General features: G+C 36.8%; 2 protein-coding genes across 2 annotated transcripts; one reads left to right on the forward strand and one right to left on the reverse strand.

The window, feature by feature from the left end:
• Positions 1-7,067: 7,067 nt before the first annotated feature.
• LOC111879757 (casparian strip membrane protein 1-like) lies at positions 7,068-8,417 on the reverse strand. The gene is made up of 3 exons (XM_023876191.3): positions 8,010-8,417; positions 7,692-7,815; positions 7,068-7,432 (listed from the first exon to the last, which is right to left on the reverse strand). The coding sequence occupies exons 1-3, from the start codon at positions 8,207-8,209 to the stop codon at positions 7,217-7,219; spliced, it is 540 nt and encodes a 179-aa protein (XP_023731959.1). The 5' UTR covers positions 8,210-8,417; the 3' UTR covers positions 7,068-7,216.
• A 1,028-nt stretch (positions 8,418-9,445) lies between these two features.
• LOC111879742 (uncharacterized) lies at positions 9,446-10,456 on the forward strand. Its single transcript, XM_023876177.1, has 2 exons — positions 9,446-9,781; positions 9,956-10,456. Exons 1-2 carry the CDS (start codon positions 9,446-9,448, stop codon positions 10,454-10,456), a joined length of 837 nt encoding a protein of 278 aa, XP_023731945.1.
• Positions 10,457-12,071: the final 1,615 nt, after the last annotated feature.

Genomic DNA, 12,071 nt, shown 5'->3' on the forward strand with positions numbered 1-12,071 from the left:
ATAAGTATTTAGTGTCATTTAGTCAAATAACTTTAATGAGTAGCAGTTTAAGTGTTTTCAGTGCATCAGTGTTCTTTCCAGAAAATCCTATATTTTCTTTAAATAAAGCAGCCTTCTACCAAGACTGTTTCAGTGCATTGTGGTAAGAGGTAGTTTTCCCTTAATTGCTATTGTTATCAAAATACTGAATTTGATTATTAAAGAAGGCAGGAGACATCAGGGAATAACATATGCCTCAGTAGTGAGGACTGATGACTAAGGCAAAGAATCATAGACTCCAGGAGGGTATTGAACTGACGACACGCCTGGTTCAGTCTAACAAAGGGGAGACATAGACCCCAGAAGGTACCAAATGAAAGGTACAGCTGGTAAGGTCTAAAACAGTGAATATAGACCCAAGACGATACCAAATGAAAGGTATCTCTCACAAGGTCAGAACAAAGACTATAGACCCCAGACAGTATCAAATGAAAGATACAGCTAGCAAGGTTGAAACAAAGACTATAGACCCCAGACAGTATCAAATGAAAGATACAGCTAGCAAGGTTGAAACAAAGACTATAGACCCCAGACAGTATCAAATGAAAGATACAGCTAGCAAGGTTGAAACAAAGACTATAGACCCCAGACAGTATCAAATGAAAGATACAGCTAGCAAGGTCGAACAGTGTGACTCTGAAAAGTGACATCAGCATACAGTGTAAATTGCTGACGAAATACCGTTACCTTAAAGCCATGAATTATAAGGTAACCCAGGATACTCGTAACCATACTGACTAGAGTTCTAGACGCCCTACAAGCATCTATATAATGTGACATTCGTCACCCCTTGGCTTGGTGGGCCGTGGACTGTAGCTAGCAGTCAGGGTGCGGGGTTGTCAATCCCGTATAGGCCTATACACACAATGTCCGCTCTCCCTACAGGAGACTCTGGTTACCAACTAGACGACGGAGAAGGCCGCGTCCCGAAGATGCATCCCAAATAGAGGGTAGTGTGTTTCTTGAGGGGAGTGGGTTTCTTATGCAAGTGATATACTAGAGGTAGAGACTTCCAAACAGTGGGTAGTGTGTTTCTAAAGTAAGTGTAGAATAGATGAAGAGACTCTTAATTGGCTTGACTAGAGAATTCCCTATATGTCCATACTCATATACATAGTATTTAACTAATGGACCAAACGACCTTCGGACGGCTACCCGATCCCACCAGACCACATCTCAACGAAGAAAAGGAAATAGGGCCGATGAGCCTTCCTAAGTCCTTCAGTCATTACTTATATATACCTATATAAGTACGGACATACATCTATCTATGACTAAGTGGGTATTAGGTGAAAGTGATTCTCGTGAGGTAGGAGTGTCTAATAAGTGAAGTAAGAGCGGTCGCAAGTGAAGTATAAATGTCGAATAAGTATAAGCGCATCGCGAAGTAGAAATGGCACTAAGTGAAGTAAGAGTGGTCGCAAGTGAAGTATAAATGTCGAATAAGTATAAGCACATCGCGAAGTGGAGATGACCACAAGTGAAGTAAGAGCGTATCAATTATAAGTGAAATAGACTCGTATCACTAAGTAAGAGTGTGAATAAGTATAAGTGTCATCAGGTATAAGTGACTTCAGGCATAAGTGAAAGCATTACTGAGTAGGAGTAAAAAAAATAAGTATAAGTGAAGTGGCAGTAACTTAAAGTAAATATATACGTGTCAAGGAATCTTAATGAAAAGCCTTTACGAATAGAAAATTTCACACATTGTATTCTTTTGTAAAATATATTTGAATGTCTTGGGAAAATCTTTCACAAACCAGTTTAGAATAAATTTAGTTTAAAAGGTATAAGTAAGAGTTTTAAAACCATTGAAAAGCGTTATAACGTCCTCCTCAGTAAAACAGTGTACAGTGGCAAAATCTAGTGCATGCGGGTTATCAATCACATGTGATTGGTATGATAACTGGCATGTTTAACTTGTAATCCCCCCTATAAAACATTTAAAAGCCTTTAAAAGGTTCATTCAAGGGTATGAACTCACCTAGTGTAAGTAGGTCCGACGGAAGTGTCGTTTGGGCGTTCGGGGTCACGCAAGGACTTGAACACACACAAGGACCTATTTTAACATATGATAACATATGTTCACATACAATTAGCATATAATATACTAATTAAACAATTATACACACTCAAAGGAGTGTAAAACACTTTTGGTTGAGTGTTTAGGGTCCCAGGTAGCGTTTAAGGGTGCTAAGGGTCTCCTATCAGCTGTGGGACTTTGCTATACTCAAGTATCAAGGGTGTAGAGGGGTTTAAAGCATCAATATGGACCAAACAAGGAGTTTACGGCCCAACCTAAGGGAGTTTACGGCCGTAAACTCCCAAGGTCAATTTCTTGGGTGTTTGATGCTTCTAGCTTGTTCATAGAATTATTCTAAGCACTTTTCCTCAAAGGCATGATTGGATTTGAGGCTTCTAAGGGTACTTTATAGGAGTTTACGTCCTAGGAACTCTCCCAAGGGAGTTTACGGCCGTAAACTCTCAATCTTTGAGTTTAGTGAAGTTTTAAGCCCCTAATGCCTTTCTAGTGATTTCTAATGAAGTGTGATGCCATTTTGGGTGATTAAACCAACATTTGAGGGGGTTTTGGGGAGTTTACGGCCTAGATAATGCTTGGGCCGTAAACTCCAAGAAATGTCTCATTTTCTTGGGTTTAAGTCCTTAGATCCCCTCCTAGTAGTTTATGGTAAATGTCTAAGGCCATTAGGGGGCAAAATCACACTTTTGGGCATGATTTTTGGGAGTTTACGGCCTTGACTATTCATGGGCCGTAAACTCTTTTCTTTAATTCATTTTGGAGTGTTCAAGTGTCCTAAACTCAAAGGAATAAGTCCCTAAATTATGTAATAAGCCCTAGGATGAGTTTGGTGCACATTTGGGACCATGACTTGTGGAGTTTACGGCCTAAGCATGTGCTTGGGCCATAAACTCTTCTTTGAGTCCTAAATCCATGCATTTTAGTGTTTAAACACCCCTAGGCTATAACCCCTATTAGTTTCTAAGCTTATGGTCAAGTTTAAAGGCATATTTAGCACCTTTTTAGGGGTTTACGGCCCTAGAATGTTCCTGGGCCGTAAACTCCTTATCCTATGCCTTCTTGGATGGTTTTTGGGCTTTAAACATAAATCAACACGCTTAGAATAAGCTAGGGTAAGCGGACTTACAATTTGGAAGCGTTTGGTTGCGAATTCGGGGCGAAAACGGGTCTAGAGAGAGAGTATAGAGAGAGAGTGTAAAAAGTCTCCAATGGACTCCACTCACCCATATATAGGTTTCACAGTCGGGGCTTAGTGGAATTTTTACCCGATACTGCCGTTAAACGGGGCTTTTGGTCGCACCCGATTTAGTGGTCGTAATAATAAAACTTGACATTTTCTAAATGAATGAAAATGTGTGTCCTGTGTTTTTATTTCCCTTTCATCACGACTTAACGGCATGTTAAAGGTAATCATATGGAAATGTTTATTAAACTGACGCCCTCTATTTAACGGAACTTTTATATAGTGGAATATTCCGTTAACGGTAACGGGGAAATGTAACGGGACAACATGGGTTGTCACACTTCCAGTTTCCCGTGAAGCCCTGAATCGTGAGTCGTGCCAACACAATCGATCTCTGGTGAAGCCCTGAGCGTGAGTCGCACCAATACGATCGATATCTGGTATGTTTCTTAGGTTGTTCTTTTGTATCGGTTTTCCGATTACAAGATGCATTTCCTCAGTTTTCTGATTTGGTTTTTAATCAAAGATGAAGTGTGTATGAGTGGTTATACTATGATTGTGAGAAGTGAGACTGGCGATGACCTGATAGGCTAATAACACAAACACGTAACTAAGAAAACCCAAATTTTGAACAGGAAATTGATGTGTAATGTTGGTTATTAATCAGAAAGTGATAATAGCCCATAAATTCTGAACAAGAAATTCTGTATCAATATATGTTTTATATCAATTTTACTGAATCTTCTCTTCAGGTCTATCCTGCATCTACATGTTAAGTGTTTGTGACTGTGCTATCTATGTTATCTGTGTATGTAGTGTATGAATAGTGTATCTATGTTACCTGTGTATCTGTGTATGTGAAGTGTATATGTGTATGTATATGTGAAGTGTATCCGTGTACTTGACTGCCAACTATGTTGATCGCAGTTGGGTCTTACAAAAGAGAATTTTAAACTTTTCCCACTTTCCTCAACATATGGGTGTAGCTATAGCCGAAAAGTTGGGTGAATTGATCAAAAGTTGGGGAATTAAAAAGAAATTGTTTTCTATAACTTTGGATAATGCAGCACCCAATGATGTGTGTGTTGAGTTGCTTTAGAATCAATTTCGTTTGATGAATTCTTTGGTATATGATGGCAAGTTAGTTCATCTTAGATGTTGTGCTTATATTTTGAATCTGATTATACAAGATAGTTTGAAACAAATTGATGTTGCGGAGGAGAAGTTAGAGATTGTGTGAAGTATATCAAGGGATCTATACTAAGAAAAGACCAATTTATTCAAATTTGCTCTCAAAATCTTCTTGACTACAAAAAGGCTTTGGTTCAAGATGTTCCTACTAGATGGAATTCCACTTATAAGATGCTTTCTTGTGCACTTTATTATCGTCTTGCCTTTTCTCATTTGGGCTTGAGTGATTCGAACTTTCAAACCTGCCCATCCTCTGATGAATGGGATAGAGTTTAGAAAATGTATAGTTTTCTTAAAGTGTTTCATGATGTAACTCTTCAATTTTCAGGATCTCTTTATCCTACTTCAAATTTGTATTTCCCTCAAATATTTGGAATACATTTGAAGTTGGTTGAAACGAAAGACGGTCTTGAGGAGTATATGAAAAAAATAGTAGCAAATATTGGGCTGATTTCAATCTCCTGTTTGCTATAGCTGTGGTGTTTGATCCACGATATAAGTACTCTTTTGTTGAGTTTAGCTATAAAAAGTTGTATGGTGAAGGTTCATCACAATTGAAGAAGGTTGAGGTGGAACTTTTTGCACTTTTTGATGAATACATGAAAGCTTCTTGAGAAAGTGGTGTTGGAAATGTTGGAGGTGGTAGTGGTAGTGGCGACTTTAATTCTCGACAAGCTAGTGTTGGAAATGTTGGAGGAGGCTCTAATCATAGTATTCTTAAGGTAAGTTCTTTTTTCATTACATTTGCTTTATATTTTTTTGTTTTAAATATATTATAATTTTTTCATATTTTATTTAATATAATAGGAGTTTGATGAATGCGATAATGATGATATGGATTCGACCAAAAAAAAGTTAATTGCAAGTATATCTTCTTGAGCTAAGAACTAAAAGAACTTCTTCCATTAACATACTTGAGTTTTGGCAATCCCAACAGTATAGGTATCCAAAATTAGCTAAATTAGCTATGGATATACTTTATGTTCCCGTTTCAACAGTAGCATTTAATAAGCATTTAGTCTCGGTTGAAGAGTTTTGAATGAATATCAAAGTTCCATGAAGGCTGACATTGTTGAAGTTGTAATTTGTAGTAGGGTTTGGTTGTTTGGAGAAAAAGGTAGTATTTATAATTTATTATTTACTTATATTAACTATTATTTTGTATTGATTTTTGATTTTTATCTTTCTTATCCAGTTGATATCGATAAACTAACTCAAAACGTAATAGATATGAACATTGTCGAAGACAAAAAAAGAGGATAAGAGTTCTAATAAACTTTAAGTCAGTGTTTGGTGAATTATTTTTAATGACAACTATACATTTTTATAATTTTACTTGTGTGTTTTAACCTTGGCTATTGTTTCTACTTGAAGGTTGAAGTTCATCATAAAGAAGAAAATGGTGTTGGAGAATTAACTTTGTTTTTTTGGGAGAAAAAAATGGGAGTTGTGGCTATTACTTTAGCACTTGAATTATCTATGTTTGTATTAATGTTTAGTTTGAACATCTTTCTATGAATGTTTTAATTTTCATTTGGATGTTTAAAACTTTAAGACTTAAGTAGTTAAGTGTCTAAAATTCGGATATCTTTGCATCAACCATCAAAAATTTATTCATGATTAATTGTTAGTTTTATTTAGGGAATCTAACCCATGAACCCAAATCTAACCCCACGAACCTGCCAACCTATGAACCCGTATAAATAAATGGGTTCGCGGGTCATATATGAGTTTATGTTCCAAACTCGCCAACCTATGACCTGTATATTTAAATGGGCCGTGTGTGGGTTGACATATTTTGACCCGCCAACCCGCAACACGTCACGATTGTCAGGCCTAACTTGCGAACATAGAAGTCCATCTAGCTAATCCTTTTAGAAATAGTCAAATTATTTCATATTTTAATTGTTATCTTAAAAGAATGATTTAAGAAATTGCTGGGCCTTTTGGGCCTATTAGTACTAGGATGGCCCAATTTTAATCGGGTCATGATCAAATACAATCAAACGACGTGATCGTTAACTTCCACCGATCATCAATCTTCTGGCGCAACTGCTACCTTATCTATATCTGAGCTTCCATGATCAATTTGTTTTCACTTAATTCAAGTAAGTTATCTACCTTTAAGCTATGGTCATATACTTTATTGGTTTAATCACACAAAAAAATGTTAGCCATATTATTCAACCACTGAACCACACCCTGTGTCGAACACCAAGTTTAGAGGCTCGCCATATGGATTTTTCGATTTATACGCAAATCGAAAAACTGCACATTCAAAACCTGATATATACTTACACGTTTTTTTTTAAATATACCTACATACATCTGTGTATAACTACAGACACGTGTATGAATATGTAACAGATAGACTGATAGAGTATACCAACTAAAGTTAAAGTTGTTGTTGATTGGGAATTGTAGGACCTAAGTGTCATGTAGTGACCAAAAAATGTCAATTCCCGTTTTATCCGATTTACTTCTTTTAGAAATGTCAACCACTTCTATCCTTTTTCTATTTAAGAAATATATCATGTCACCATTTGCAAAATAACAACATATTTGCGATTCAATTACCAAAGCATCAAGGTATATTGCATTAATATCAAGAAATCAGAAATAGGGTGTCGATCAAATCAAATTAATACAAATTTCATTACAAATTAGTGTCACAATCAGACACACAAGAAATATACACCATAAACAAAACACACGCATAAAAAAAACATACAATTGCGTATCAAATGACAAAGAAAAAGAAATCAACGACGAGAAAGAGCTACACCCGAAAGCAAGATCAAAAGAATCAAAACAACAACTCCTGCATAAGACCCGATTAAAGATCCTGATACCCGTTTGCAAAAAGAATTATATTGTTGACAGATCGCGAACCAATTGACCTTATTGTTGCCCTTGTGTGCCAACTGTACTATCGCTGTTGCTGCTGCTGAACCCGCCATAAGTAACCCCATTGCCGCCTGCATAAACACCCTTTAAGCGTTAGAAAGACATTCAAGAAGATTTGAAGACAATCTTTCTTAGACAATTTTGAAAGATATCACATCTTTTGCTTAGACCAAAGATTGATAAAAAGATCCAACTTTTTTGGGTAGATAAAAGAATTGCATTTTTTTTTATCTAATTTGAACAGTCGTTTCAGTCTCAATAATGCCAAATATCGTACCACTTTTTTTTGCGTAACAAACAGTTAAAAATATGGGTATTCGAGAGACTCACCGTGTCAAGTAAAAGCAAGAGGACCCTAGAGTTGACCAAATTAGACTTTGCTATGTGTAGGATTGAAAACCCTAAAGAAAGAATGAGATACGCGCTCACTATGGAACTTGCAACCACGAAAAACCTGGTTTTATGAACAAATAGTTAGCACGTAAAACAGATATATGGTGATACATAACACGATAGTTTGTATGCATAATCCGTTTTTTTCTAATTATAAATTATGAATAAAAATTACTATTTTTCACGTTATATTATAAGTTAGGTAATTAACTTAGCAAGTTGCTAAGAGCATAAGGACTACTTATAAGAACTTACGTGAAGGAAGGAAGATCGTTGAACTTGGCTCTGAACCTGATGAACTGAGAGAAAAATGGAAGTGTTTGGTTGGTTGTAGCCATGGCGATTGCACTAGCAAGGGTTCCAACAATGGCGATGAGCCTGAGGAAGAAGTCAAGTATGGCAATGGCTCTATTTGCAGGTGGAGCAACACCAAGCTGTAATGGACCTGCCTTCATTTTTTAGTTTGTGATGGAAATTAATCTGATTAGGGTTTTGATTTGGAGAAGATGATGAAAAGCTTGGATGAATGATGGAAGGATGCATGAGATGGTGAGCTATATATATACACATGCATGGAATGGTAAGTTATGATGAAGGCCAAGGCAAGTAGGTTGATAATGGCTACCTGCTCTCACTTGCTCCTTTTTTTTGGAACATGGCCATCATTTTTTTGCTAAAAATGGGAAGTTAAAGAGTCCAGCATTTTTGGGGGGAGTTGTTGGGTTCAGTTTCTCTCTCGTGATACTCTATGCAAGTTTGAGTTGTTAATGGATACCTTTTCATACATACGCGGATTTAACACGGAGATACATACTTTTAAGCAAATTTTCACAAATGGTCCTTATGGTTTTAAATTTTTCACTAAAATAGTCTTTATGAAATATTTTTTGCATTAATGGTTCCTACAGAGCAAACCGTGCACACCAGTGGTCAATTTCAACAAAACTTAGCACACCCATGGTCCTTATGTTGGATGTCCATTTGAATCCGTTAAAAAACAAGTGTTAGGGCCATATAAAGTAACCAATATACCCTTAATGATATATATATTTTTTAAATTAATATATAATTAAAAAGCAAGGGTTAGGAAAAGATCCGGCCCGGTTCTTATTGAAGTGGGCTCGTCTTTTGTTTTGGTCTATTAAATAATTGGGCTTCAGCACAACTTGTTTGTTAGTTGGTTTTGGTGATCGAGTCTTTTGATTTTTCTTAGGTTTAAGGAGCCATGAACTATGTCTGTTTAGCTTCTTCAGTTATCATCTCATGTAAGCTATTTATAGCTGCTTTTGTTCATCAAATAATATAGAAGAAAACTTGAGTGATTCATATTCTCTGATATTTGCCACTCTACAAGTGGTATCAGAGCAACCTGGGAGCAACTTTGAGGGTAATCAATGGCTGCAGAGAATGCAATCTTTCAAGTCCCTAGCGTCCCAAAGTTTGACGGGGATTACGAGCATTGGAGTATGCTGATGAAGACGCTACTGAAATCGAAAGAGTATTGGGTAGTAACTGAGCCGGGGTACACCGAACCTCGAGAAGCAACAGTACTCACGGTTGCTCAACAGACGGATTTAGATGCTCTACGTTTCAAGGATTTGAAGGCTCAAAACTACCTGTTTCAGTCGATCGACAAACAGATTTTAAAGACTATGAATCACAAAGAGACTGCCAAACAGATCTAGGACGCTATGAAGAGCAAATATCAAGGCAACGTAAGAGTGAAGAAGGCGCAATTACAAAGATTACGAAGGGAGTTCAAAAACCTAGAAATGATAGAAGGTGAAAGCGTCACAGATTACTTTGGTCGGGTGATGTCCACAGCCAATGAAATGAGAAATTTTGGAGAAGAGATAACAGATGTAATGATTGTTAAGAAGATCCTCAGATCTCTAACTAAAAATTTTAATTATGTGGTGTGTTCCATTGAAGAATCAAAGGACACTGATGCGATGTCAGTGGATGAGTTGCAAAGTTCTTTGCTTGTGCATGAGCAAAAACTTTTGAAGAAACCTAGTGATGATCAAGTATTAAGCACAGAACTTGATCCGACTGGAAGACGAGGTCGCGGACGTGGTAGGAGCCCATTCAACAGAGGACGTGGTCGCGGTCGAGGAAGATCAAGACCTGATTTCGATAAGTAAGCCATAGAGTGTTATAAATGCCATCATCTTGGGCATTTTGCCTACGAATGCACTCAGGGAGACAAGCTGGTTAATTACACTGAATTTGACGAAGGAGAAGATTTACTTCTGATGACTCATGCAGAAGTAAAGAAAGAATGCAAAGAAGGAATCTGGTTTCTTGATTCGGCTTGTTCGAATCATATGACTAGAACGCGAGAATGGTTTGTCAACTTAGATGAAGGATTCAAACACTCCGTAAAATTGGGAAATGATCTTCGACTTACGATTAAAGGAATCGGTGAGGTGATGTTCGAAGCTGAAGGCATAACTCAGGTTATCAGTCGTGTGTACTATGTTCCTGAACTCACTTCAAATTTACTAAGCATTGGGCAGCTACAAGAGAAAGATCTGACTGTTGTTATTCGAAGAGGTGTGTGCAAGATTCTTCATCCTCAATGGGGTGTGATAACTACTTCAAGAATGACAAGAAATAGAATGTTACTAGTGAATGCAAGGATGAAACCCATTGAAGGTCGATGCTTGAAGCTAGAAGGAGACGGTAACGAACAGATTTAGCATAGACGACTTGGGCACGTGAACAACAAGTCATTGAGAACCATGCAATTCAAACAAATGGTGAAGGGGCTTCCTAAGTTAGTCGAGTCTAGCAAAGTTTGTGAAGTATGCAATCTGGGAAAACAACAAAGAGTCGGCATTCCTAAGAGGAGTAATTGGAGAACATCAAACCGACTAGAACTCATCCACACTGATCTATGTGGGCCAATCAAAAGACTTTGCTAATAATTTTAGTTTATAATAATGTAGTTAATGGCTTACACACCTAATCCAACAGTCTCCTACTTGGATAAGTTTTTAAATAAATTACAACTTCCAAATTAAATAGCAAAGTGTGCTTTCCAAAGCAACTACCGATCTCTGAATTAAACAGACATTGGTCCTTATATAAGTGATCAAATATTCCCTTGTTTCATGCTTGTAATTTGTAACTCTGTGCTAGCCACTTGCTAGTGTTTTTTAATGCATCCGCCGTTCAAAAAAAGGAAAAGATCCGACATTCCAATGCACAAATAAGTCCTCATTAGTCGCTTCATGACTTTCATCGGTTTCGAGAAGATCGGATGAACCCACCATTGATGAAGTTGCAACTAAAGTTGTGATTCGGTATGCTGGTAAGTACTTGAAAGACAAGGATTTATGAGATTCGTTGAGGAACAACTGCCAATTGTGTTTGGTGAGGAGAAGAAATAGGTTATCAGATAATAGGGTTTTCACTAATATGGAATTGGGGATCGAGACTCGAAAGTATTGAGAAAATGATTGATAATCCTTGGACGATTAAGGAGTTGAAGATGAAAGCGTTGAGGAATTCAATTGGTTTTTTGACGATCGTTGCAGCTTTAAAATCGAAAGAATCGAGATATGGCAGAACATGTGGAACTCCAAATTTACATCTCTCTACTAGTGCTCAGCTTTATTTATCGATCGTTAACAAGCTCGAGAAGAACAATAGAATTTCTTCAAGACATGCACTCTAGTTGTTTGTTGATTCACCTCGGTTAGGTCGAACTCACTCGCTACCAGATCTTTTGGATCATTTCTTTCTTCCACATCTAATCCTTATCCAAATCTGGTACCACAAACAAATTGATAACCTTTCTGATGATTGCTTGAAGGACCAAGAAGAACAAAATAACAATTTGAGCAAGATTTATGAAGATCATATGTATATAGGTACAATTTAGTTTGTTCTTTACTATAAAGCATGACTTAAAACCAATGGTCAGCCTTGTGCTACTTTTTCTTCAATCACTTTATTAGATTCTAGGGTCTTCAACCACTTTTCTTTTCCTACATTTTTCCATTGGGTTTAATTATAGAACACATTTTCATCTAATATAATTGTTTGTATATAGGTCTCCTTTAGTATGTGAGTGTGTTTTAGTGATTTGCAAGTAAAAAATTGAGACGTATTTGAAGATTCTTTAAGATGGAAGTTTTGGGTTTTGAGCATAACAACATTCCTATGTGTACATGCAACCCTAATTGCTTTGGATCTAGGTTTTTCTCAAGTTATACATGCAAATAAATTTTCCAAAGCAATAACCCTAGATCTAGTATATATAAAATCGAAATCTATATATTATTAGGGTTAGAAGAATACCTTCCTTGT

The sequence above is a fragment of the Lactuca sativa genome, chromosome 3 (assembly GCF_002870075.4).
Source record: "Lactuca sativa cultivar Salinas chromosome 3, Lsat_Salinas_v11, whole genome shotgun sequence".
Taxonomy (NCBI): Eukaryota; Viridiplantae; Streptophyta; class Magnoliopsida; order Asterales; family Asteraceae; genus Lactuca; species Lactuca sativa.